The following is a 24,900-nucleotide window of genomic DNA, read 5'->3' on the forward strand; positions in this document are numbered from 1 at the left end:
TACGGTAGCTTCTTTTTAAGTATAGGAGCTCAAATAAGGTATCAGAAATGCAGGATGTTTTTTTTTGGGGGGGGGGGGGGAAACTAAATGTTATACATATAACTCCTTTTGAATTGGATTTTCAGAGGATGCAGAAATTAAAGAAACCCTCAACAAAATGGGGTCCTAGAAATAAGGAACACAGGGAGACATACCTTGCTTCATTAGACGAAGACCACGCTATTGAACAACATATGATGGACACCAATAATGTTGTAAACCATAATGGAGCTCAAGAAGCAAAACCATTCTTAGCATGATTGATTTTCAGTCACTAAATTGGCTGTCACAATAGTGTTGAATTTCAATCTTTGAAGATCATAACTAGATATATTAGAAGAGTTTGGGTTTTGTGTACTGGTTCTTTGTACATATTTCAAGTGTTTATATGCCAGTTGTCTATCTGGATGTATTAAAGGATCACCCATGGCGGGCAGGCTATGACGGGCTGGCCATGGCAGCCTGATTATGGACTGCAGACCGATGATGTTCACAAAGTTGTCTGCTCTCTTACTGGAGCAGTTCTATTCCAATCTTTACCAAACTTGGTTACAATGTTTATGGGCAGAAAATCTTGAACATATTTCATATCCAGTATGATTACAGTCGTTAAATGATCAAAGTTGGACCGAATCAACCTGCAAGCAACTACAGCAAAGCAAGCCATTGTGTATGTGCATAAGATCTCATATAAGTTTTATAGAACTGCCTTTAAGTCATCTTTAATTGTTTGCAATTTATTGATGGCTCATGTGACTGGCATAAATGCTCCACCTAGCAAGATAAGGTTTAATATATTCTGCTGTTCTGTTGTTAAAAAAATTGAAAGGACAACAACAGTATATAAATGTTGCCTTCCTTCAGGGGATTGTACCTCTTTTCAACCCGAGGGAATATTGTTGAATGAGGCTTAAGCTGGTCAATAGTGTTCCCTCAAGTTTACATGATGCCCCATCCCCGAGAAGGAAGCCCATATTGTTTTTATCATACCGAACAATATTAAAGGAGTGTGGTATTATATTATGTGTCATTGTTTCTTTTTTCTTTCTTTTTTTCTTTGTGAACTTGAACTGGGAATATGAGTGTCAGACAAAATCATGGTGTGGTTAACATTTAATTTTATAAAAAAATAATATTTAGAAGGAAGATATTTGGAACTTAACATCATGTTCAGATTGATTTAGTATGCAAAATAACAATTTTTTTGATAAAATAAAAATTGTTGTCAGTTCAATAAACTACATGTAGTCTGTGGAATAATTGATTTATAATAACTGGCATTTTAGAGTCAAATGGTATTTCATTAATTTGCTACACATTTCAACTTATTTAGCAATATTTAAGTGCATTATCATCAAGGGCATTCACTGTTATGTTGATGTATGTTTCCTAGGTTATCAGTCAATAGCAGATAGTGTCCTAAATTATCTTTATTGGCTGAATATGTTATAACTCGGCCATCATAACCATACTCCAAACTAAACTTGCCAAATTAAAATATTTGCTTGTTCATCATTGCTATTTTTGGTATTCACTTATTGCTGTAGCATCATCTGCTGGTTCACTGGAGATTATATTCATTTATTAATGTTGTGGTTGATAAATCCAAACACTGTAGTCATGCACTAAATATCATTTTCATATTATTAATGTTGTGGTTGATACATGGGGTCACTGTAGTCATATCCATATTATTATTTTTTGGGTTGATTTATGGAAACAAGGTTATCATGCACTAAATATCATATTCGTCTTATTAATGTTGTGGTTGATATATGGAAACACAGGTAGTGATTTCAAAATGTCTATCACTTGTATATCCAATGTATAAACTAGCCTGTGATACCAATTAATTACAGTCTAAACTTGTTAGCTTGATATTCTAGGGACCGGCCAAAATACTTCGAGCCTCGAGAATATCGAGCCAAGCGGGATTGCTTACAGAATGTGATTTTGTATTTGATACGTTACAAAAAGTCTTGTTTACCTCGTTTGTTATTTGCTACGATATCTTCGCAAGAGTATTTATTGCACATAATTACCGTACACACATATTAAAAATAAAAAACAATTTTATACAGTGAGTAACACATAAACATAGCTCATAAGACATTAACTCAGCACTGAAAACATAGATATCACATGAATAAAACATTAAGCACATCTTACTGTTAAAATATTTTAGCACTAAAATAAAATGCATGTAACATGTTACACAGCTTTACAAAAATGAGGTGATGCATTTTTGGGCTGATTTGTTGAAGTATCGGCTTGTCGTTTATTGGTCTAGGTAATCCAGGTGGCTCTGTAGATCTTCTGTATTTTCACTTTCTTCAAGGATGTTTCGTAGTGTGTTTTTATGTGAAAGTAGCCTTATCAAAATGCATTTAAATTTATACATGGATAACAATTAGAGACAGAACTTAGTGATGGCATGTTTGCTCAAACTGTTAAACCATTTAAATTTGGTAATAATTATAATACCAATTTAGCAAATTTAATGGATTAGCGGCTTGTGCTAAATGAAGCCAAGCAAACAAATCAAGATGTGAAATTCTTACCTGAACCTGCGAAAATGACATCAACCCAAGCAAACAAAACAATGTGTTAAATTCTTTCTTGGGACCGCAAAAATGACATAGAGCGTGGAGATATATCAACCCTCAAGATATCAAGCCATCTGTGATTTTTATATGAGCAAAGAGTAAAAAAAGTTCTTTCATTCAATTGAGCCAATGAGGATATTGAGCCATGAGATATTGAGCCAATGAGTTTTGACTGTATTCATAATATCATAATGATTGTTGCCAGGATATAAATAAAGATATAAATTTATGTATTATATTTATAAAAAGCACTATTATTATGTATGCTTATTAAGTGGTAAAGGCAATTTGCATTTGGCCAACAGCTGGATAATTATTCCGGGAAATATTGGTACAATGGAAGAACTGGTGTACATGTAGGAAACAATCTTCTCCCACCTCAGATATGTAGATTTAAATATTTGGCCATCTTGACCTCAGGCAAAGATAAACCCAGTACCCATTTGGAACTCCCTTTTTATTGTCATCACACAATTACCTCCCTTGTTGAAGACTGTTGTCTGTAGCATCATGGAAACCTTGTCTTGTGGCAATATTTAAAATCCAAATTATAATTTCTCACTTCAAATTGCACCATAAAAAGATTTTCACGCTGCATTCAAAAAATAATGCTGCACTCTCCTCAAAACTATTTAAAAAACGATTTTACCATTAACATATGGTAATCTAAAGCATTACACACAAAATAGTTTCAGCGAAAAAATACATTTTACCTTTGTTTTGTTTAACTGAGGTGGGGGGAAAAGCATCTACTATAGCCACTCGTGTAAGATAGGTTCATCCAAACCCTCGTACAGGGTGTTCTATGGAAACTAGGTTCATCCAAACCCTCGCACAGGGTGTTCTATGGAAACTCGGTAAACCTTGTTTCCGCTCGGGTTGAGATGAACTTAATCTTTCACTCTCGGCCATGGAAGATACTTATAGTCCTGTTTTTACATACCTTTTTTAAGTCTGTATAAGAATGGATTGCTAGAGTAAAAACTAAGATTCTCGAGTCTTCAATGGAATAAAGATAGTTAAGCTGTCATGCTGAGTAACATAAGATCTACCGGTTGTGATATACTTTGTTCATTTTAAATCAAATCTGTGATGGCGATTCTAGAAAAACTGAGTATTCTGAAAGTGGTATATTTTAGTGATCTGGTTTGTTTATTAATGTGCTGGTTGAATGATTGCTAAGTCATAAAGTTATTTTGAGATTATCAATTGAAACAATATTCTAGTATGTAAATGTATTCAGAAAGTCTCTGTCCTATCATTTTCAGTAGATTTGATGTAGATGCAGAAAAAGGAATGTTTTTTGGTAAAAGTTGTTTAGTTTGCACAGTGGTTAGTGCACTCGCTTCTAACCAAGGCATTCTGGGTTTGATTCTCGGTCTGGTCTTCTGTGAGTTTTGTTGGTGCTCACAAAGCCAGACAAGTTGTTTCGTCCAACAAAAACAAGACCAGACTCTCCTGGCCCCAATTTCTTGAGACTTCTTAGTCTTAACAGGCTTTAAGTAGCTTAATTATTTCAATTAGCCAAAATACATACTTTAATTAAAGTTTGATAAATGAAAAATTATTTATTGTGATTATCATAAAGGTAATTTCTATCTTAAGTATTAAAACTCTCAAAGAAGTAAATATAATGAAAATTATTGAAAAACAGAAATAGTGAGCTTTAAGCTTAAACCTGTTATAAGGGACTTAAGAAGTTTCAAGAAATTGGGGCCAGCAATATTGTGTCAACAAGAGTGACTTAGCAAAGAATATAACTGACCCTTAACAATTATTTTAAACAAATGAAGTTTAAATTAATTCACTCTGTTTTGATTTGAAACTTGCAATTTTTTTAAATGTTATGGCGTGCATGTATTGGTCGTGTACTGTTTGAGGTACCTGTGTAGATTTCAACAATGCTGCTGTTGTTTTATACATATATTTTTTGTAAGGTTTTATTGAAACATGGATATATTATAATACATGTAAATTTTGTGTATTTTCCCAATTGCTGGTGTTTTTATCATTTCAGATGTTAGACTGAAACAATTTTACCAAAATTATGATAAAGCTAACAGTATTTCATATCATATGATTAAAGCATTATTTGAAGATTCTCATCCAACTTGTTATATACATTGTATTGATTTAGATTTGTATTTGTAGTTATGATTTATTATGAAACTGAGACATTTAATTATATATTATGTTTTTAAATAGGATACCTTTTTGGAAAGATCTACAACATACAGGTGGTTCTGGACCTTCTACATGATTGTATGATAAATATATTCCACATCTTGACTCTGTTTTCATACATGTAAATAAAATGAACATTGAGAGCTTTTATATATCATTTTTTCATAAATATATACAAATTTAAAATTATTTCAATCAGCTTTCAACATAGTTTATATTGTTTACTACTACTCAGCACATATCTTTCTATAATCATTTTAGGCCAGACAAAGAAATCACATGATTCTCATCCCTGTCTGCCATGCTTGCTTCAACATTATTAGGGTAGGTCTTCCACATATCAAGTGTATTTTTATACATTATGAAAACAAACTCTAATTTTAGGTTTCACTCTGTTTCAAAGGCATTTAATTGTGTTGAAGTAAACATCTCAAAGCTATCAAAGGGAATTGATAAGTCCTTAAAATTTTTGCCAAAGATGTTCAAAACATTTTTTTTAATTCCTCTCATTAATATCTTTAATTTAAAAACTATTATGTCATCCTGTGATAAATATTTTTTTGCCCCAAACATTGGGCATATTCAAATCACACCGTCCGCCTGTCCCGGCATCAGTTTTTCCGATTTTCTGTTTGTTACAGGAGTGATTGATTCATATACAAAAAGGTGATGTGTTGAGTGCCAGATCCACAACCTTACATTTAGCTCAAGGACACACTAAAGTCTTTGAGGTCAATCATTATGGAATGCTGCATATATGCACAGAGTATAGTTGGTTGTGTCCAGCTGTAACTGTAGCTGTCATACACCGAGGGATTATAAAATTACTTGGCACATAATTTGTTTAGTACATAAAGGAAATGTGTCACGTCAATATGTGTCCCTAACTCTGAGGTCTAAATCACGATTATAAGTTAATCATTATGGGTTGATGCATATATGCTCAAAGATAGAAAGCGTTTGTTTCTAGGCTGTTATATCATCATACAATGGTTATGCCATCTACTCGCTGTTACTTTGTCATGCATAGAGGGATTTTACAATACCTTGCTATAGGTTAGAATGATAATTAAAGATGATGTGTACACAACTCGCATCCCTACGTCAACGGTCAAGGTCAAAACTACCTACATCAAAGGTCAAGGTCACAACTACCTACATCAAAGGTCAGGGTAACAACTTGCATGTTCTAGATTTCCTTAAATGCCTTTCAGTAATTTTACAAAAACCATTTTGTATGTGTCACATGGAAGACCGAGCTCCTTACCGCTTGCTTCATCACTCCCTACACTGGATGTCAACCATCATGGGGTCTGGCAAATGCTTACAGTTTATGTAAGCACCCTTCCTGAATGTATCCATAATTATTATAGTTGCATAATCCATTGAACTTCGAGGGCATTCATCACTTAACTGTGTCAGCTCTTGTTTCTAATAGCTGTTCTTAAATTCAACATGTACTCAGATTGAAAGATCCTAAATTGTTCCGGAAAACCGGTGTTTAATCTTGCCTTGTATAATCCAAAGATGTCTAATGGTGTATAATCTTGTTTTTGTATATATATATATCGGGATTTGTTTACCCGGTAATATGAAAAATATGTGTATTTGTAAAAGTAGTGCTTATGTATTAGTTTGGAATTGATTCTCGATTTGTTCTTTTACATTACCAGGATGGAGAAGAATTTTTGTCTTATGTTAATATTGTAGGTAAAATAAAATGTGCACAATCTTTAAGAATTAGTCCTTATTCATTTGCAATCATCTATAGAATGTCACGTGTGTATGGAAAGCTTCATTAACAATCATGTAGTTTAAAGTGGTGTATTGTTTGCAATCCTGAAGTACCGACAGACATAATCATCGCCATCATCACCACCATTCAGACATGTTCAACCCCCATAAAGATTCCATAGTAATAATTTGTGTCTCATCTGTAACTTCGTAACTTTCAATCATACTTTCATCAAACATCAGGGACTTGTGGAGCAGCATTAGTATGTGATGCGTAAAGCATTTAAAGGGACTAGAAACCAGATGATACATTTGGGAGAAGTAAAGGAAATTGTCAAAAGCTTACAGGGGCTGTCTATCATGTAATTCCCATTTAATTTAAAAAAGCGTCAGTATATGTATCTGTACCAATCACATGACTTTCAAATGCTAAATGTACACACTTTAAAATGAGAAATCATTACATGCTAATTTTAAACGGGTTAACTCAGCTGAGACAGTGACAAAATATTATTTTAATCATGTAAAATTATGAATGATCAGCCTCGTACTAGCTCATATTGACAATTCTAGGCTTGTCTTGTGGAAATAATGTTATTGCCAATAGGGACCATCAGAATTGTCGAAAACTGACATAAACTTGGCATCGATGTGTACAATGCATTAAAACTTACTAACTGAAGTACCACATAGTTTACAATTTATTTAAGTTTAGCAGTTATTTCGTATTTTTCCATTAAAAAAGATTACTGGGTATGTCTACCAGGTTGAATTTATTCCTTATGCGTGATTGGCTAGCCGGTGTTATCACGTGATATTACCGAGGTAGGTGTATAGCTTAATTATGTCACCCAATTAGAGTAAGCCGTCGTAGCACAGTGGATTATGACGCTGGACTGCTATTTTGGCGACACGGGTACGAACCCGGTCTCCGACACATTTTCTTTTTTTACATTTTGGTACTTTTTTTTTTTACAATGATGGTATCAAAGCGTAACACATCCTATTAGATAATTGTCCTGAGATTTGTTACAGAAAAAAATAATTTTTTGGTGCCAATCTGGTGTACAGTCCCTTTAAAGGTCAATGGAATCTGTAAGGTATTCTGTAGAAATAATAGTATTTCCCAGATCACTTTGTCACTATTGATTAGATTCAGTCATAAAACACAGAATTGTAGCGCAGCATGGGAAGGTCTATCATGCATGGCATTCCATCTCCAACATCAAAGGTCAAGGTCACACTTCAATCTTAATGTTGCCCCAAAAAACTGCATAGCAATATTTCATTATTAAGCTATAGCTTGGTAACTATATCAAAATGTTTATCATCCAAATGGCTTTCCGTCAAGGTAAGGTCAAGTCAAGGGCATTTGTTACGTTCCTGTGACAACCCTGGTTTAAGCAGGAGTTGTGGGCCTTGCAACAGATTTGTATTGTCACTAATAACACGTGTACTAAGTTTCAAATGAATATCTTGAAAACAAATGAGTTATGACCAAAGGTGAAAGATTTTGCATGCTAACAACCGCAAGGCTACCACAAAAAAAATCCTTCAAAGTAAAGACTAGTAAAAAATAATTATTGACTAATGAGCCACTGAATATGACCTAATATTCAGATAGCTGTGCCCGATGGTAAATATGACTTTCTGCCAGTGAATATCAGATTGTTTTCAATGGCTCACTACTCCACAAGTATATTTTTATATGACAATATATTTTTAAAATGCCAACTCTTACAGCTTTGTTTTATCCCATTTGCTTAAATTATGTTGATTCCGGAAATGTTAATAGACTGGTTCAGGTTTAAAATTGAGAACAAACAAGGTGGTAATAGAAAAACTAGGAACCAAACCAGAGTTTTCTTTAATTGATTGGTTCCTTTTTTTTCACCAACCAATAAAAATATGAAGAGAACAACCAAGATTGAAAAAAAAACACAAAAAAAATTTGCATTAATAAATTTAATGACAATCTTTATTTAGATCAAGACTATTAGTAAAACCCGAGTGAATATGATATCTATTCTGCTCCATCAATGGTAATCCGAACCAATTAGAGTTTGCCTATTTATAAGTCATATAATAACAAATGTATTCAATGTCAACTATGAACGTTTATTATTCAACAGGATTGACTGTCAGAACCAATCACAAACTGTTTATTTATAAGTCATATAAAAACAAAGAGTATAATTCCATGTTAACTATATAAACGTTGTTCATTCAACAGGATTGACTTTCAGAACCAATCACAGACTGTTTATTTATAAGTCATATAAAAACAAAGAGTATAATTCCATGTCAACTATATAAACCTGATCAATCAAAAGGATTGACTTTCAGAACTGATCACAGACTGTCTATTTATAAGTCATATAAAAACAAAGAGTATTCCATGTCAACTATGAACGTTTATTATTCAACAGGATGGACTGTCAGAACCAATCACAGACTTTCTATTTATAAGTCATATAAAAACAAAGAGTATTCCATGTCAACTATGAACGTTTATTATTCAACAGGATGGACTGTCAGAACCAATCACAGACTTTCTATTTATAAGTCATATAAAAACAAAGAGTATTCCATGTCAACTATAAACGTTTATTATTCAACAGGATCACAGTATGTTGGGAATGAAGTGGTATTAACAAATGAATTCTGAAAAATACTTACATCTATATTATATATACAAATTATGCATAGCAAATATCTGATATGGTGCAAAAATCACAATGATTTGATTGTGCTGACTACGTACAAATTAATTGATTGATATTCAACATACATATGTTCATTAACATACATGTACAGTCGAAACTTGATGGCTCGATATTCTAAGGACCGGCCAAAATACTTCGAGCTTTGAGAATATCGAGCCAAGCGGGATTGCTTACAGAATGTTATTTTTTTATTTGTTACAAAAAGTCTTATTTACCTCGTTTGTAATTGGCTATGCTATCTCCGCAAGAGAAAAGAAGAGTATTTATTATTGGACATAGTTAAGCATCGTCAAGTTCGTAACATGACTTATTCGATACTTTAGAAAATATCATCTGATTTTTTTTATTTATTATAAAAAATACATTTATGCGAAAACAACAAACAAGCAATTGTAAACAGTGGGTAACACAAACATAGCTTATAAGTTATATCAAAATGCATAGAAATTTATAGATGGATAACAATTAGAGACAGAACTTTAAGTGATGGCATGTTTATTCAAACTGTTCAACTATTTGATAAAAATTATACTACCAGTCAAGCAATTTTAATCGATTAGCGCCTTGTGCTAAATGAAGCCAAGCAAACAAATCAAGGTGAGAGATTCTTAACTGAACCCGCGAAAATGACATCGTCCCAAGCAAACAAAACAAAGTGTGAAATTCTTGTTTGGGTACGCGAAAACAATTTCGAGCGTGGAGAAATATCGACCCTCATGATATTGAGCCATCCGATCGAATTTTATATGAACAAAGAGTAAAAAAAAATCGGTCCTTTTAATCTGGTTCGAGCCAACGAGGATATCGAGCCATGAGATATCGAGCCAACGAGTTTCGACTGTAGTTACAATCAAATAATTCAATGATTTAATAATACGTAGATCATATGATACCAGATCATAGGAATTTGCTTAAATATTGCACATATTAAAGTATATTTGTTTGAAAAATGCTCAAGCAAAAAACGAACTACTAAAATGAGATCAACTTGATAATATGACAAAAAGATACCTCGTAGTGAAACAAAAGAAACTTGCTCATTGAACGGTTATATAAATAAAGTTATACTACGATAAATAGTCATACATTCTTTGCATTTTAGCATAAGTTTTTCTCAGTTGCAAAGTAACCATCAATAATACCCCTTTTTTGGCATATATTAAGACAATAATATTACAATAGTTTAATTGCAACATTGAAAATTTCCAATGAAATATGCTTCGAATATCATAGAAGGTCAGCAATGCAGTACAGACAGAGACTAACTAAATAACTGGAATGAACACCACCGGTGGAAACAAATTCCGACCTAAATCTAAACACCCCTCTCCTATAGTCCATCACTAGCCCTTGGTCCAATTTTTAAAATTGTGAATTTTTTTTGACACTGCTCTGTACTTAATCTTGAGTCACCCATCATTTTCATACAAGTCCGCTGTGAAGGTGTTGCAAATGCAAATTTTCTCATCTGTGATTTCCTTGCTTGAATTGGCTATTATGGGCAGCCTTGTATTGACCTAATACACTGTTCAGTTGAAAATATGAAGACAACGCTACTTCTTTAAACCATCACAAGCATCATGCTTGTTCTTGCATAAGGTTTCCATGATTTACATGGTTACACTGAAACACTGTATTCTCTTGTTAATACTGCCTGAAGTTATTAACCAACAGAACAACCAAGAAAGTGTTCACCGTTCCAATGGTCAAATTCAGAACCTTAACATGTAATACACGGGTGAGGAGTTTGCTGCATCTATCAACTTCAATGTATACTCCTGCCAACCGCCCGCGCTTGTTAGAACAATCGCACCAACTGTTGGTGGTGTGAAAGTTGAAGGTCAAAACCTGGTGACCTCTACATGTAACACACTGCTTGGGTGTTTGCCACGCCCTTCAACTTCTGGCCCTGTCTCAATCTTCATCTCTTTCAGACTGCGTACACTCTGCAATAAATGGAAGTATTGTTAGACACCCACACACAATGTTAAAGGCCAGAACAAACCGCCGAAGTGTTTGTCACGCCCTCCAACTTCTGGTCCTGTCTCTACCTTCATCTCTTTTAGACTGCACACACTGGAATAATATCTTAAGAACTACTTGTTCTTGTTAATTAGTCTATGACAATTCATGAATGATAAACATTTTTTAGTTCAAACACTATTATCTGATACTCAGTTAAGAAGACAATAATGAAACGGAAACAAATTTCAACCCACCCCATGTTTGAGAGCAAGTGTAAAGCTGCGTGCATCTGTCTGTGTGGCGACATCAACCCCTGGAACCACAGTGGATCGCCTGGGGGACACGATGAGAGTATACCCATGAGTCTGTGGGAGTGGGACCTCCTGCTGGTGGGGCTTGACCTGGTCCAGGGAACCTGTGCATCAAAACAGTGGGTATTTAAAAACTTTAAAAGAATATAATAAAAACTATAAAACAAAGGGCTTTAACACCTTCAAGTGGATGGATTTGACATGGGATATTTGTGGGTTTTGCAAAGTAATTTGATGTCGATGGCGACATCAAAATTATGACCAGTTTTGACAGAGATCCATTTCCAGAGATGTTTTTTTCTATTAGCATGGTACATTTTTGTAAATTACTTTTTCAACAAATTTCTCTGTTACCACAGTGAACTTGGTGCACTGTGCCGAACACACAGATGCGGGCATGAATCTTAAGCATATAGAAAATTAATTAACAAAAAGGTTTAACTGTATGTTAAATATTTATTCAAGCATCTTATATACAGTTTTAATATTTGTTTTCATACATTACTTTATTTGATTATATTCAAGATACTCGAAATGGATGTTTTAAACAAATGGGTTTGCTGGGTCCATTTTAAGCACTCAAATGAATCAACCAAATTTCTACGATAGTAAGGTTTTAAGTTTGATGATCATTGCCGGAGAAAAACGTGAGAAACAACTTTTATATCATTTTTTAACATCAAACTTTGAGTCTATTATAAATTTCAGTTTTTTTTATTAAACTCAATTGTGAATATAACTGTTAATGCAATGGCATGTGTTTACCAAATGTACAGTACAAGGTTATTTATACCAGATTATTTTGTTAAAGAAAACAGATATCAAAGTAGTCATACCTACTTTTAGGTTGGTCTGAACTAGTGTTTATCCCTTTGTACTGATCACTATTTTTGATATTCTGCCAAAAATTGTTGTTATTGTCTGTACTTGGTCAGGCTTTTGGTCAAAAGTGTCATGACTTGAATCAGATAATTTAGCCTTATAAGCAAAAAGACATGGATAGTAAAAACTTTAAAAAGCAGTAACGTATGTTCTTTTTTCAAGGCAAACTTTTCAACAGTAAAATAATAGGCACTCTTGAGGCAACTGTTGCCCTTCTAAAATATTTCTTCTAGTCAATACTTTTCTTTCAGTGAGAAAACAACATTTCACCACACTCAAGTTTACCGGCTGCTGTCATGAATAACACTAATATTTAACCTGTTCAATCAGGTATTTTGCAGCTTTATAAACAGCTAATTGCCACAGAAGACCCATTTTCAGTGAAAATTAAGGTGTGGTCGCACTAAAAAAACGAATTTGGTGTTGCCTAAATAATTGTTTGATTTAATGAAAATTACCATTTGATATGTGGCACTGTGGGTTGCTGTATGCGTGGTTGAGTATTGCTCGCTGTCGAAGCTGTTGTGGTTTCCTTGGTGACATCTGCCGCGTCAGAGACAGTAGACTAGCCTCAGAAAGCTTTGGAGCACGTACATCGTTTGTGGAGAAGTCAACACGATCTCAGAACATAATGCACAAAGGTCATTACTATGCACTGTCAACATATTTTTGTGCTAACGATAAGTGACGTAATTTTTGTAAGCAACATACAATGAAAATACACGTAAAAAACTTTCTTCTTAACACAGTATCCACTGTTAAACCCCTCAAATAAATCAGGTTTCAAACATTTGTAATAGTTGCAATTGGGGTATTATAAATTTTTTATAACTTGATATCTCTTTTATTTAGATAGACGATGACATTACAAGCATGCCATATTCCCAGGGTGGGGGAAATATCCCCCAGAAATCGAAACATTCCTCCGGTCTCCTAGCAAGAGATGAATATAAATAACTGACTGACCTGTTATGGCATGTACTGGGCTGTGTTCTATGTCTAAAGACAACGTATGAGTGTTGACGGCAGGGTAGTACTCCACATGTTTCCAGTGTTTGACAAGTGCAGGGCCCCAGTTCTCGGCTGACAGGCATGACTCACGGATACGCTTAAATAATAAAAAATACACTTTCAGATTGTTCTCTTGGGATGGAAAATTCACAGAAACATGAATTGATTGTAATATAATTTGTACAGCAATCGATATGCCATAAGGCACTAGTTTTCCTTTTTAAAATGTCTCCTATTATCAATGATGTTGAAATCTTAGTTCTAAGCCTTATACCGGTACTCTATATATGGCAATAACAATTAAGCAACTGTTCACTTCAACACTCAGACAGTGACTTTTTGATCTAACATGAATCAACCAAAAATATTTTTATTAGAGCCACCTGCATGATAGATCCCTCTAGACTGGAGACTTTCTTGATTGCGTAAATAGGAATGGTAATGACTGTAGATGTAACGAGAACAATCCCGAGTCCCTCGGCCCAGGCAGGGTATACTTCATCCTCCAGGTCGACCCCCGAGACGATGGTCGACACCAAGATAAACTGAAATATGCAAGTGGAATTACTGGAATATGAAGGATGGTTGAGGAATTAATAAAATATGTAGGGTGGTTGTGGAATTACTGGAATATGAAGGGCAGTTGTCGACAGTGTAACAAGTGACTGTATACAAACATTTTAAAGTCTGTTATAGCCAGTTAATGTTGACTGTTGTTGTTGCTAGTTTGCTAACTCAAAACAAATATAATTTCATTTGATCAAATTTGCAAAGGTTGTTCAATAACTAGAGCTGTCACAGGAGTGATCAATACCCCCAAATGCCGCCTGGACACAGGAATGGCAAACCATTCCTTTGAAAAGAGGCCATAACTCCCAAGATTACTGCACACTGCATCTTCTTTTATCATGCATGTATTGTTTGTCCGGAAACCGTTTTTCTATTTTTGTAACAGTGCACAAAAACCTTTACTCCACTGGCCCCTGATGATGATTTTCAATCACAAGTATTATCTTCACAGAGGCTGCCTATACAGCAAGTTTCATCACAATATCTCATGCCCAATTAAAGTTATGAAGCAGAAACCATTTTTCTATTTTTAGTAACAGTGACCTTTACCTTGGCCCCACCAGCCCCAATATCGAACTTGACCTGTATCTTCTGATGTTACACCTGTGTACCAAAAAATGTTCAAATCTGTCAAGCCTTTCATGAGTTATCGTCCGGAAACCATTTTTCTATTTTTAGTAACAGTGACCTTGACCCCATCAGCCCCAATATCGAACTTGATCTGTATCTTCTGATGTTACACCTGTGTACCAAAAATTGTTCAAATCTGTTTAGCCTTTCATGAGTTATCGTCCAGAAACCGTTTTTCTTTTTTTAGTAACAGTGACCTTGAACTTGGCCCCACCAGCCCCAATATCGAACTTGACCTGTATCTTCTGATGTTACACCTGTGTACCAAAAATTGTTCAAATCTGTCAAGCCTTTCATGAGTTATCGTCCGGAAACCGTTTTTCTATTTTTAGTAACAATGACCTTGACCTTGGCCCCACCAGCCCCAATATCGAACTTGACCTGTATCTTCTGATGTTACACCTGTGTACCAAAAAATGTTCAAATCTGTCAAGCCTTTCATGAGTTATCGTCCGGAAACCGTTTTTCTATTTTTAGTAACAGTGACCTTGACCCCATCAGCCCCAATATCGAACTTGATCTGTATTTTCTGATGTTACACCTGTGTACCAAAAATTGTTCAAATCTGTTTAGCCTTTCATGAGTTATCGTCCAGAAACCGTTTTTCTTTTTTTAGTAACAGTGACCTTGAACTTGGCCCCACCAGCCCCAATATCGAACTTGACCTGTATCTTCTGATGTTACACCTGTGTACCAAAAATTGTTCAAATCTGTCAAGCCTTTCATGAGTTATCGTCCGGAAACCGTTTTTCTATTTTTAGTAACAATGACCTTGACCTTGGCCCCACCAGCGCCAATATCGAACTTGACCTGTATCTTCTGATGTTACACCTGTGTACCAAAAATTGTTCAAATCTGTCAAGCCTTTCATGAGTTATCGTCCGGAAACCGTTTTTCTATTTTTAGTAACAGTGACCTTGACCTTGGCCCCACCAGCCCCAATATCGAACTTGACCTGAATCTTCTGATGTTACACCTGTGTACCAAAATTTTTTCAAATCTGTCAAGCCTTTCATGAGTTATCGTCCGGAAACCATTTTTCTATTTTTAGTAACAGTGACCTTGACCTTGGCCCCACCAGCCCCAATATCGAACTTGACCTGTATCTTCTGATGTTACACCTGTGTACCAAAAATTTTTCAAATCTGTCTAGCCTTTCATGAGTTATAGTCCGGAAACCATGAAAACCGACTGACCGACCGACAAGCTCACTCCTATATACCCCCTCAAACTTCGTTTGTGGGGGTATAATAAGGGTAAATGAATGATCAGTAATATCAGTAGTGGCATATTATTACTTCTATTATTTGGCTATTATCAGAGACCATTATATACACAAACCTACCATCATAATGAGTGGCGAGACGATACACCACATTGCCCGCCACCACCAGGAGACGGGGTGACCAATCATCAGCTGGATGTCCTTGCAGAAATGTCGCACCCTATAAACCCAGGCAAGCCCAAGACACATGAAGAGACCTACAACCACACTGGGGGTACCCCCACAGAACTCATCTAGCAGTTGGAGTAGGTACTGGCCACCCTTAAATGACAAAGTATTTTTTCTTTCGAATCTTGACCAAAGTTTTTAATCAGAATATTTTATGAGAGAAAAGGCTTTTAATAAGCGTTGAAACAAGCAATAAGAATTTTTGATGTAACATGGTAAAATAAGTTGAGATTGTAATATGATTAAGTATTATCATGCTATTTGGGCCTGCACTATTTACCTAAAAAACCCAGGACAAGATAAAAATATTGCTGTTAACATGGTACTGAACTATATGCCTATTCTAGAGTTATGGTCAATGGCACTAAGGCCATGAGACTGCCTCAACTTTTTTCCTTGACATACTGACCAGCTTTCAATGAAAAGAAAAGCCCACTATCAACACCTACCCTAGTTGTAAGTGGAAGACCAAGAAGGTACAACAAGGAGCACACCACAAGGAGGACAAGAATCCGCGACTTGCGGAACACCTCCACCTTTTCGTCCATCATCACTGTGACGATGATTTCCGTCATGACAAGCAGCGAGCTCATGCCCATCATGATGATCATCAAGAAGAAGAAAGCTGACCACATGGCTGATGGCTGGAAGTTGGTCACTGCTGCCGGGAATGCTACAAACACCAAGCCTATATCTGAAATAGATTATCACATTAAAGTTTTAAGCATGCATAAATCTATATGTTGAAACAAAAAACAATCACCCAAAACAACAGTAGTTTTATTTTAGCATTGGCTGGTTCCACTAAATAAATGAAGTTTGTGTTTTCCTAACATGTTCAAAACAAGTTGCTTTGCATGCAGACTTATAGTTTGCCAAATAAGTGAAATGCAATTTGTGATCTTGAAATACTTCACATACTACAAGGAGATACTACAAGGTGAACTTTTTTGCCGCATTTGATAGAACATACAGATATCTACTCACTTGATGTCACAACATTTTCTATAGATGTATCCAGCTGATGAGCCAGAATGCCAAGGGAGGCAAATACTGTAAACCCAGCCAGAATGCTCATCAGCGTGTCTATTACACAGATGATTATTGCATCCCTGAAACACAACAAATATAGTAAGAATGGTCTAAATTAGGGATGCAAACAAAGATTCTAATGTTTGAATATTCGATTGAACGTTTGGCATTCGAATGACAAAATCGGTATTCGATGTGATAGTTTTGTACTATAAACTGTTTTTTGAAACAACTTTAGAGCTTTGAATGTAACTGAAGAGTATAGCGTATAAGGTTATATTTTCTGAATTTATTACCATTATGCTAAGAAATGAAAACATACTTTAGAGTGCAAATACAGTGAATGAATATCAATGTTAATCATTTAAGTGAGTTGTGTCAATTATTATACTACCATAGCATTTATAATAAAGAATTATAATAAGTAAAAACATGCATGAAAATAAGACATTATCAGAATTTTAGTTTACAAATCCAGAACCAATAAGTCACATAACCCACCTATAAATATTATTATGGAACTTGTTATAACTGGAAAGTGTGGTCAGCCCCCCACTACACGCAGACAGGGAAAAGAACACCTGTGAAGCAGCATCACTCCATACGCGGAATGACAAAAAGTGATCCCACTTGGGGGTCACATAGAAACGTATTCCCTCTAGGTGGCCGTCCACCAGCATCGAGCAGATTAGCAGGATGACCAGAATGACGATGGGGATGATTACCACAAAGTAGGCTACCTGTGGGGGGAGAGGTATATGGAACTATTTTTGAATTGAGTAAATACAGGATCAACAGCAAAAATGTCTCAAAATTAGTGATTGAAAGGATTTCATAGTTCAGGTTAAGAAATTTACTTAGATCTGGTGTATATATTTTATTTGTATTCTCCTCATTATAATATTTTATCAAATGTGGCGGCTGCCAATTTTGACAATTTTTCACTATGTCCTATGTATGCTGTTAATAGAACTAAGTTTTGTCTCTTGATTTTTAGCTCTACTGGCCAAAGGCCAGAAGAGCTTATGCGATGGTAATGTGTACGTAGTATGTGCATCCGTGCGGTCGTGCGTCCGTGTGGTCATGCGTCCGTGCGGTCGTGCGTCTGTAAACAATTGCTTGTGAACACGATACAGTCTTCAGTTTTGATTGTATCTTGATGAAACTTGTACAGTATCTAGATATCCATTACAGCTCGGTTCCTTTCCAAAACCAGCAAGATCCGCCCATGAATGCCTAGATTATGGGCCATGAAAGTTTTAAAGAAATGCTTTCTATTTTTAGCCAGGTCTGCATGAGCGAATTCTATTTTTAGCCAAGTTTACATGTACAAGTCTAGAGTTAAGGGAGACAATTTGCAAGTCTAGGATTTTGAGAGACAATTTGCTTTTTGCTTCTGCATTTGATTTTGTGAATTACTCTGCCTTGTTCTTGTTGAAAGCCCAAAGGCCATTTTTTAGCTTTAGGTTCTGCAGTTTGTGCATTCATCTTAACAAAATTGGTTGTGAATGTTTAAGTTATGCACCTGGTGTCATTACTGGCCACACCCTGGGTTCACAGGTTTGGTAAACATAAATCTAGAAAGGTTTGAAAATCTTTTTGTGTGTTCGTACATCCATCTCAGCACAACTGATTGTGAATGTTTGTTCAAATTGATCAATGTTGTCCTAGGATGCCCTTGATTTTGACCTTTTGACCAACTTTTTTTAACTTTTAAAACTACAGAAAATTTTACTATGAGTACAGTTTTGAAAGCATTTTTTTTTTGTCAGATGACTTTTACTTGGCACATATTAAAATAGTTTATGCAACTAATCTGCTTACAATACTTTCTGGGCTCGGATGTTGAACGTGCTACGTTTTCAGGTAACCCAAACACAAAACATAAACTATATGTCTGTTGCCTTTTACCCATACATACATGCTCTGGATTGATATGACCACAAAAGCCATGCCAGTAGAGCATAGGCCCTTTTGGGCCTCTTGTTCTTATATATTTTTTGCCTGCGTCCTATATATGATAGCATCCTATACACAATGATTTAGGGATAACATCAAATTTATGAAAACATCAAATGCTAGATTTACATGCCTTGCCTGCAGAGTAGATTCCCCTGACAAGACATAGGAACACGATGACCCAGCACAGCAGGAGATAAAGAGCCAGCTGCCACTGTACCCCACCCATCTCATGTAGGCCGTCTGATATGTTCAACACCTCGTTGCTGTAATACAGGTTCACGCCGTATTGACAAATGAAGGAAGCTCATTGCAATATGGCTCAAGCCAAAAGTAGTCATAATATTTAATTTATCAAAAATGGTAGGTATCATGGGATGACATGGTGTTATGAGTTTAAGGCAAAGTATTCCAAATTGGATGCTATTTAAGTATTTAGTTACATGCTGTATTCTTGATATTACTTTGCTCCAAAATTGTTAGAAATTATAAGATGTATAACATACTAGTGTGATTTATTTTAATAAATCACTGAAATACGAAGATAACTGCGGGAAAAGCTTTGGACTGTTTTACACGGCGATTTCTATATTTAGACAAGGGAATACAAGCCAGTTTGTATGTGCATGGCTACAAGAACTACTTTTTAGTATTCAAGGGAGGTTTTTGGATGAAAATTAATAATGGTTGTTTTATGTCACCCAGATTGTTTCTTTGATGTCATTTTAGGAAGTGTTAAAGGGTACATTTTAGGGCTCTGTATGGTTTGATGGTCAATCATCCTCTGTCATGGTAGAAATAGTCTTTAAAAATTCTAACCTTAGCACTGGAAGCTATGGAAACATAAATGAGTGCTCTCTAATGTTAAGCTCATTTATAGCCAAAAGATAAAGGAACCCATGCAGTATGATATACTTCTGACATATTGAGTATTTAAGTATCTTCACAAATGGGCTAAATAAATAATCCGCTCACTAGAAGTACTCGGCACTTGGGTCCTTGAGAGTGGCCATGAGCGATTGCCTTTCTGGTAGATAGATGGCCTCACCATGCTGGTCCTCTAACCACTCGATACACACTGAAGTACAGGAAAATATATAAGACAATGTTATTCATTCTGGAGTATCTTGTACCATCAATGTCTGGGTTGAGGAAGTATCTAAACTAGATATTATATGCAGCAAGATATTGTTGACTTCAAACAGATTTTCATTCAGGGATAAGCAGAAAAGCAGATGATGATAGTATTTTTTTTATCATTTTAAGAGATTCTTAATCATAGATTCTTGAACACAATTTCTACTAAGTTTCGGCCCACACGAATGATACATTGACATGTTTTATTCATATATTATAACACCTAAGATTAACAACACACAAAAAAAACCATACTGGTACAAATATGTTGAGCTCAAACACTCTTCTCATAATCTTACCTGTGGTATTTTCTTTAGGGAATGCTGATTGGTTAGTGGCATGCATGCAGTCTAGTAGATACTGTGAGCAGTTGTCATTCTCTGTGTCCGAACTGAGGATGTAGGTGGCATTCACCAGTGAACAGTTTGTCACCTCGTAGCGATTAAGTCTGCACGCTGAAGAAAGATCAAGTATGTACACAACTATGAAATTCAGAAATAGTTTTTTCTTCTGTTAAAAGAAAAAAAAAAAAAGTTGAAAAAACATTTTTAATCAGATAAAATTAACTTAAAGGGAGAACCACAAGTAGTTGTCATAGCTTATAACCTTAGTTAAGTGTCTCACTGGTCATATAGTATAATTACTCAATAATATCAAAAATACTTTATTTTCATTAATTTTATGTAATAATCATACTGTTTAATGTTAAAAACACTCTTACTTTTCTTTTAATCTGACGACGAAAAGTTTAGGAAATCAACTTAAGTTAAGAAATGTCTTAAGAGTTTTATGAAAACCAGTCCACGGTTAAAAAATTGCAGCAAAATGTGTGTCATTAATTAATAAACGTGTACCATGTTCAGGTTCATTATCTTGATTTATTTCTGTTATGATAGAAATGGATTTTTTTTTGCATGATGGCACGATTTCAACAACATCAAGATTATAATTGTACCTCAATTTTTTATTCTTAAAAAACAACATACAAACTTAAGATGCTTACCATCTGTATTCCAGGGGTTGTCACAGGAGGCCCAGGGCAGACTAGCCGAGAATGAGGAGAACAAATAGTGCAGGGCCCAGGCATTCACAATGTTGTAGTACACACAGATGATTGCCACTGTCACCACCATTGCATACCCAACTCCTGTGTAATGGGGGAAGGAAAATAATATTGTAAAACTCATTGATAAAGAACCTATAAATGAAAGAATGGTTTTCAATTATTTCAAGATAAACTACATAACTAAATGTATGTAATATTCAGTTTTTTTATCACTTTTTAGTATATGTAGTTTATAATGACTTTTGTTGCTTAAAAAAAGAAACAAGGTTTGTGATTAAACACTGCTTAATAATTAAGATTACCATCCTGCTTATCTCAATCCAGCCTCATAACCTTCTTCCACACATGCTCTCACCTTCCAGTCCTCACCTTCCAAACATGCCCTCACCTTTCAAACATGCCCTCACCTTCCATAAATGCCCTTACCTTCCATAAATGCCCGCACCTTCCAAACATGCCCTCACCTTTCAAACATGCCCTCACTTTCAAAACATGCCCTCACCTTCCAAACATGCCCTCACCTTTCAAACATGCCCTCACCTTCCATAAATGCCCTCACCTTTCAAACATGTCCTCAGCTTCCAAACAAGCCCTCATCTTACAAGCATGTGTTGCCTTCCTCACATGCCTTTGTCTTCCCCACATGTTGTCACCTTCCGAAAATGCCCTTGCCTTCCCCACATGCCCTTACATGTCTTCCCCACATGTGGTCGCCTTCCCCACATGCTCTTGCCTTCCCCACATGGCTCACCTCCCACACATACTCTTGCTTTCCAAACATGCTCTTGCCTTCACCAAATGGCTCGCCTCCCTCACATACTCTCGCCTTCCCCACATGGTTCGCCTCCCTCAAATACTCTTTGCCTTCCCCACACGCTCTTGCCTTCCCCACATGGCTCACCTCCCACACATACTCTTGCCTTCCCCACATGCACTTACCTTCCCCACATGCTCTTGCCTTCCCCCCACATACTCTTGCCTTCCCCCACATGCTCTTGCCTTCCCCCACACGCTCTTGCCTTCCTCACATGCTCTTGCCTTCCCCACATACTATTGCTTTCTCCACATGCTCTTGCCTTCCCCACATGGCTCGCCTCCCTCATATACTCTTGCCTTCTCCACATGTTGTCGCCTTCCAAAAATGCCCTTGCCTTCCCCACATAGCTCACCTCCCTCATATGCTCTTGCCTTCACCACATGGCTCGCCTCCCTCACATACTCTTGCCTTTCCCACATGCTCTTGCCTTCCTCATATCCCCTTGCCTTCCCCCATGTGCCCTCATCTTTCCTACATATGGTGGCCTTCCCCATGTACCTTTGCCTTTCTCACATGCCCTTAGCCTTCCCAAAGTGCCCTCGTCTTCCCCATAAGCCCTCGCCTTTCACACATGCTCTTGCTTTCCCCATATGCCCTTGCCTTATGCACATCAGCAGCCACCCATTTATTTTCCTATCTGTTCTTCATACGCACACAATCTGTTTACCTTTAAAGATAGGACAAGCCCTCCAGATGGTTACTGGTCCAAGACTGGCATACTGACCAAAAGCCATCTCCATGTACACGAGAGGAATTCCACATAGTGTTACCATCACAAAGTAGGGGATGAAAAATGCACCTGGGAATGAGAAACAGATAATAAGGTAAGAAAATGCTGATTTGTATACAGTATATACACAAAATCTCGTTGGACAACTACCAGGTAGGGTCTGAAAATGGGGGATATATTAATAACTAGAAATCTGATGTGTCTCCTGTCTGGTGTGCCCATCACTATCCTCATTAAACCCAGATTAATACCAATCTTAATGTCAAAGGGTCACCTTTACCTTGACCTTTGACCTTTTGACAGCAAATTTAAAAAGATCCTGCTACTGACCAAGACCAAGAAAAATATAAGTGTGAAGACTCTAGTCTCTACAGCAAGTCATTCAAATAAATATTGCTAGTTTTTACACTTGCAATCTGATCAAATGGGAAAAACGGTAAATTTATAAATTGATGTGAAAATTGAAGCAATATACAGTATTATAAAAGCATAGGACATTAACCAGTGCTGAAAAAAGTAATTAAGTCAAATCTGATAAACCTGAACTCACCACCCCCATTCCTGTATACCAGGTACGGAAACCTCCAGATGTTACCAAGCCCCACAACATAGCCGAGACAGGATAGGATGAACTCCAGTTTTCCCCGCCAGTTGCCGCGCTCCTCGTTCTCCGGCCCGCTCCCAATACTGTCAGAGCTCGTGATCGTCATCAAGTCAGACATGAAACCCCCCGTCATCTCTGAGCCAGTCTCTGGGGGCACCTGCAAATAATAAAATGACTTTGAAAAAATATTATTGAAATTAAGGCGAAAGAATAATCAATACCTTAGCTTATTAACTTTTTCACGAGAAACTTTGGCATTCTACAGTCACATGATTTGTGATGCCATGTTGGCCTTTTACAGTCACTATGGCCAAAATAACCAATTCATGCGTAAATTTACGAAAGCCAATATTTCAATAAAATAATAACGTTCAATCAGGATTTGTGAACTGTTGCTGAAGAAATTATGAAAACAGGATTCTAAATTTCGGAAAAAAGCACTTGCCCATTCGGGCAACCACCTGGGAATTTTGACTTGCCCGAAACAGTATTTACTTGTCCCGGGCTTTGGGCAACCCAGTTACGACGAAGACTGATTTGGATATGGGTTATGAGAAATAAGCAGTAAATACATGACGTCAATATGATGAATTCCGTAACTAGGATTTTGTGATGTGCAATGCCTAAAATTTCAATTCAAATATTAAACAAATTGACATTGATCAAACCATAATGTAGCTACATGAAAACGAAAAAAAATCATGAATGAGAACACAAACTATTTGTTTCCCAACCAAAATATGAGGGTGTTTGGTATTATAAATGACTATAAACAGTATAATTACCTCAACACATTCCATTTTGCATTGCGGTCTTATAATGATTTAATAGTTGAAATAAGTCACACCAAGACAAAGATTAATTCTAGGATTAAGGTTTAACATAATTATTGTGATCCACCATGTAATTAACCACAAGTAATCTGCAGATATAATAAAAAATTCAATAGCTCACCATATTCTGCATAGATCAACAAAATTCAATAACTTACAATGCTCTGCACACAGTAAACATAATTCATTATATTCTGCACATATAAACACATGCAATTTAAGTTCAATAACTCACTATATTCTGCACATATCAATAAAGTTCAATAACTCACTTTATTCTGCACATATAAATAAAGTTCAATAACTCACTTTATTCTGGACATATCAATAAAGTTCAATAACTCACTTTATTCTGCACATATCAATAAAGTTCAATAACTCACTTTATTCTGCACATATAAATAAAGTTCAATAACTCACTTTATTCTGGACATATCAATAAAGTTCAATAACTCACTATATTCTGCACATATCAATAAAGTTCAATAACTCACTTTATTCTGCACATATAAATAAAGTTCAATAACTCACTATATTCTGGACATATTAACTAAGTTCAATAACTCACTATATTCTGCACATATAAACTAAGTTCAATAACTCACTATATT

General features: G+C 35.9%; 2 protein-coding genes across 9 annotated transcripts in view; one reads left to right on the plus strand and one right to left on the minus strand.

Annotated features, from left to right (window-relative positions):
• The window catches only part of LOC128228991 (sodium- and chloride-dependent glycine transporter 1-like), a 38,702-nt gene extending 32,133 nt beyond the window's left edge, over positions 1–6,569 (plus strand). For 2 of the 3 annotated variants that reach the window (XM_052940601.1, XM_052940602.1), the window contains exon 14: positions 126–6,569. In XM_052940601.1, the coding sequence (XP_052796561.1) occupies positions 126–299 (174 nt within the window). In that variant the 3' untranslated portion in view covers positions 300–6,569. The remainder of the gene's footprint in view (positions 1–125) is intronic. The other variant, XR_008260017.1, reaches the window with a different exon arrangement.
• A 2,580-nt stretch (positions 6,570–9,149) lies between these two features.
• LOC128228029 (uncharacterized) overlaps positions 9,150–24,900 on the minus strand; it is a 93,566-nt gene continuing 77,815 nt past the window's right edge. For all 6 annotated transcript variants that reach the window (XM_052939061.1, XM_052939059.1, XM_052939057.1 and 3 more), the window contains 15 exons: positions 23,403–23,613; positions 22,790–22,921; positions 21,243–21,386; positions 20,539–20,694; positions 20,078–20,180; positions 19,236–19,368; positions 17,645–17,883; positions 17,099–17,223; positions 16,561–16,805; positions 16,004–16,204; positions 13,842–14,003; positions 13,414–13,555; positions 12,906–13,067; positions 11,509–11,669; positions 9,150–11,235 (listed from right to left, as the gene is read on the minus strand). In XM_052939061.1, the coding sequence (XP_052795021.1) occupies positions 11,131–11,235; positions 11,509–11,669; positions 12,906–13,067; positions 13,414–13,555; positions 13,842–14,003; positions 16,004–16,204; positions 16,561–16,805; positions 17,099–17,223; positions 17,645–17,883; positions 19,236–19,368; positions 20,078–20,180; positions 20,539–20,694; positions 21,243–21,386; positions 22,790–22,921; positions 23,403–23,613 (2,421 nt within the window). In that variant the 3' untranslated portion in view covers positions 9,150–11,130. The remainder of the gene's footprint in view (positions 11,236–11,508; positions 11,670–12,905; positions 13,068–13,413; positions 13,556–13,841; positions 14,004–16,003; positions 16,205–16,560; positions 16,806–17,098; positions 17,224–17,644; positions 17,884–19,235; positions 19,369–20,077; positions 20,181–20,538; positions 20,695–21,242; positions 21,387–22,789; positions 22,922–23,402; positions 23,614–24,900) is intronic.

Source organism: Mya arenaria, chromosome 3, assembly GCF_026914265.1.
Source record: "Mya arenaria isolate MELC-2E11 chromosome 3, ASM2691426v1".
NCBI lineage: Eukaryota > Metazoa > Mollusca > Bivalvia > Myida > Myidae > Mya > Mya arenaria.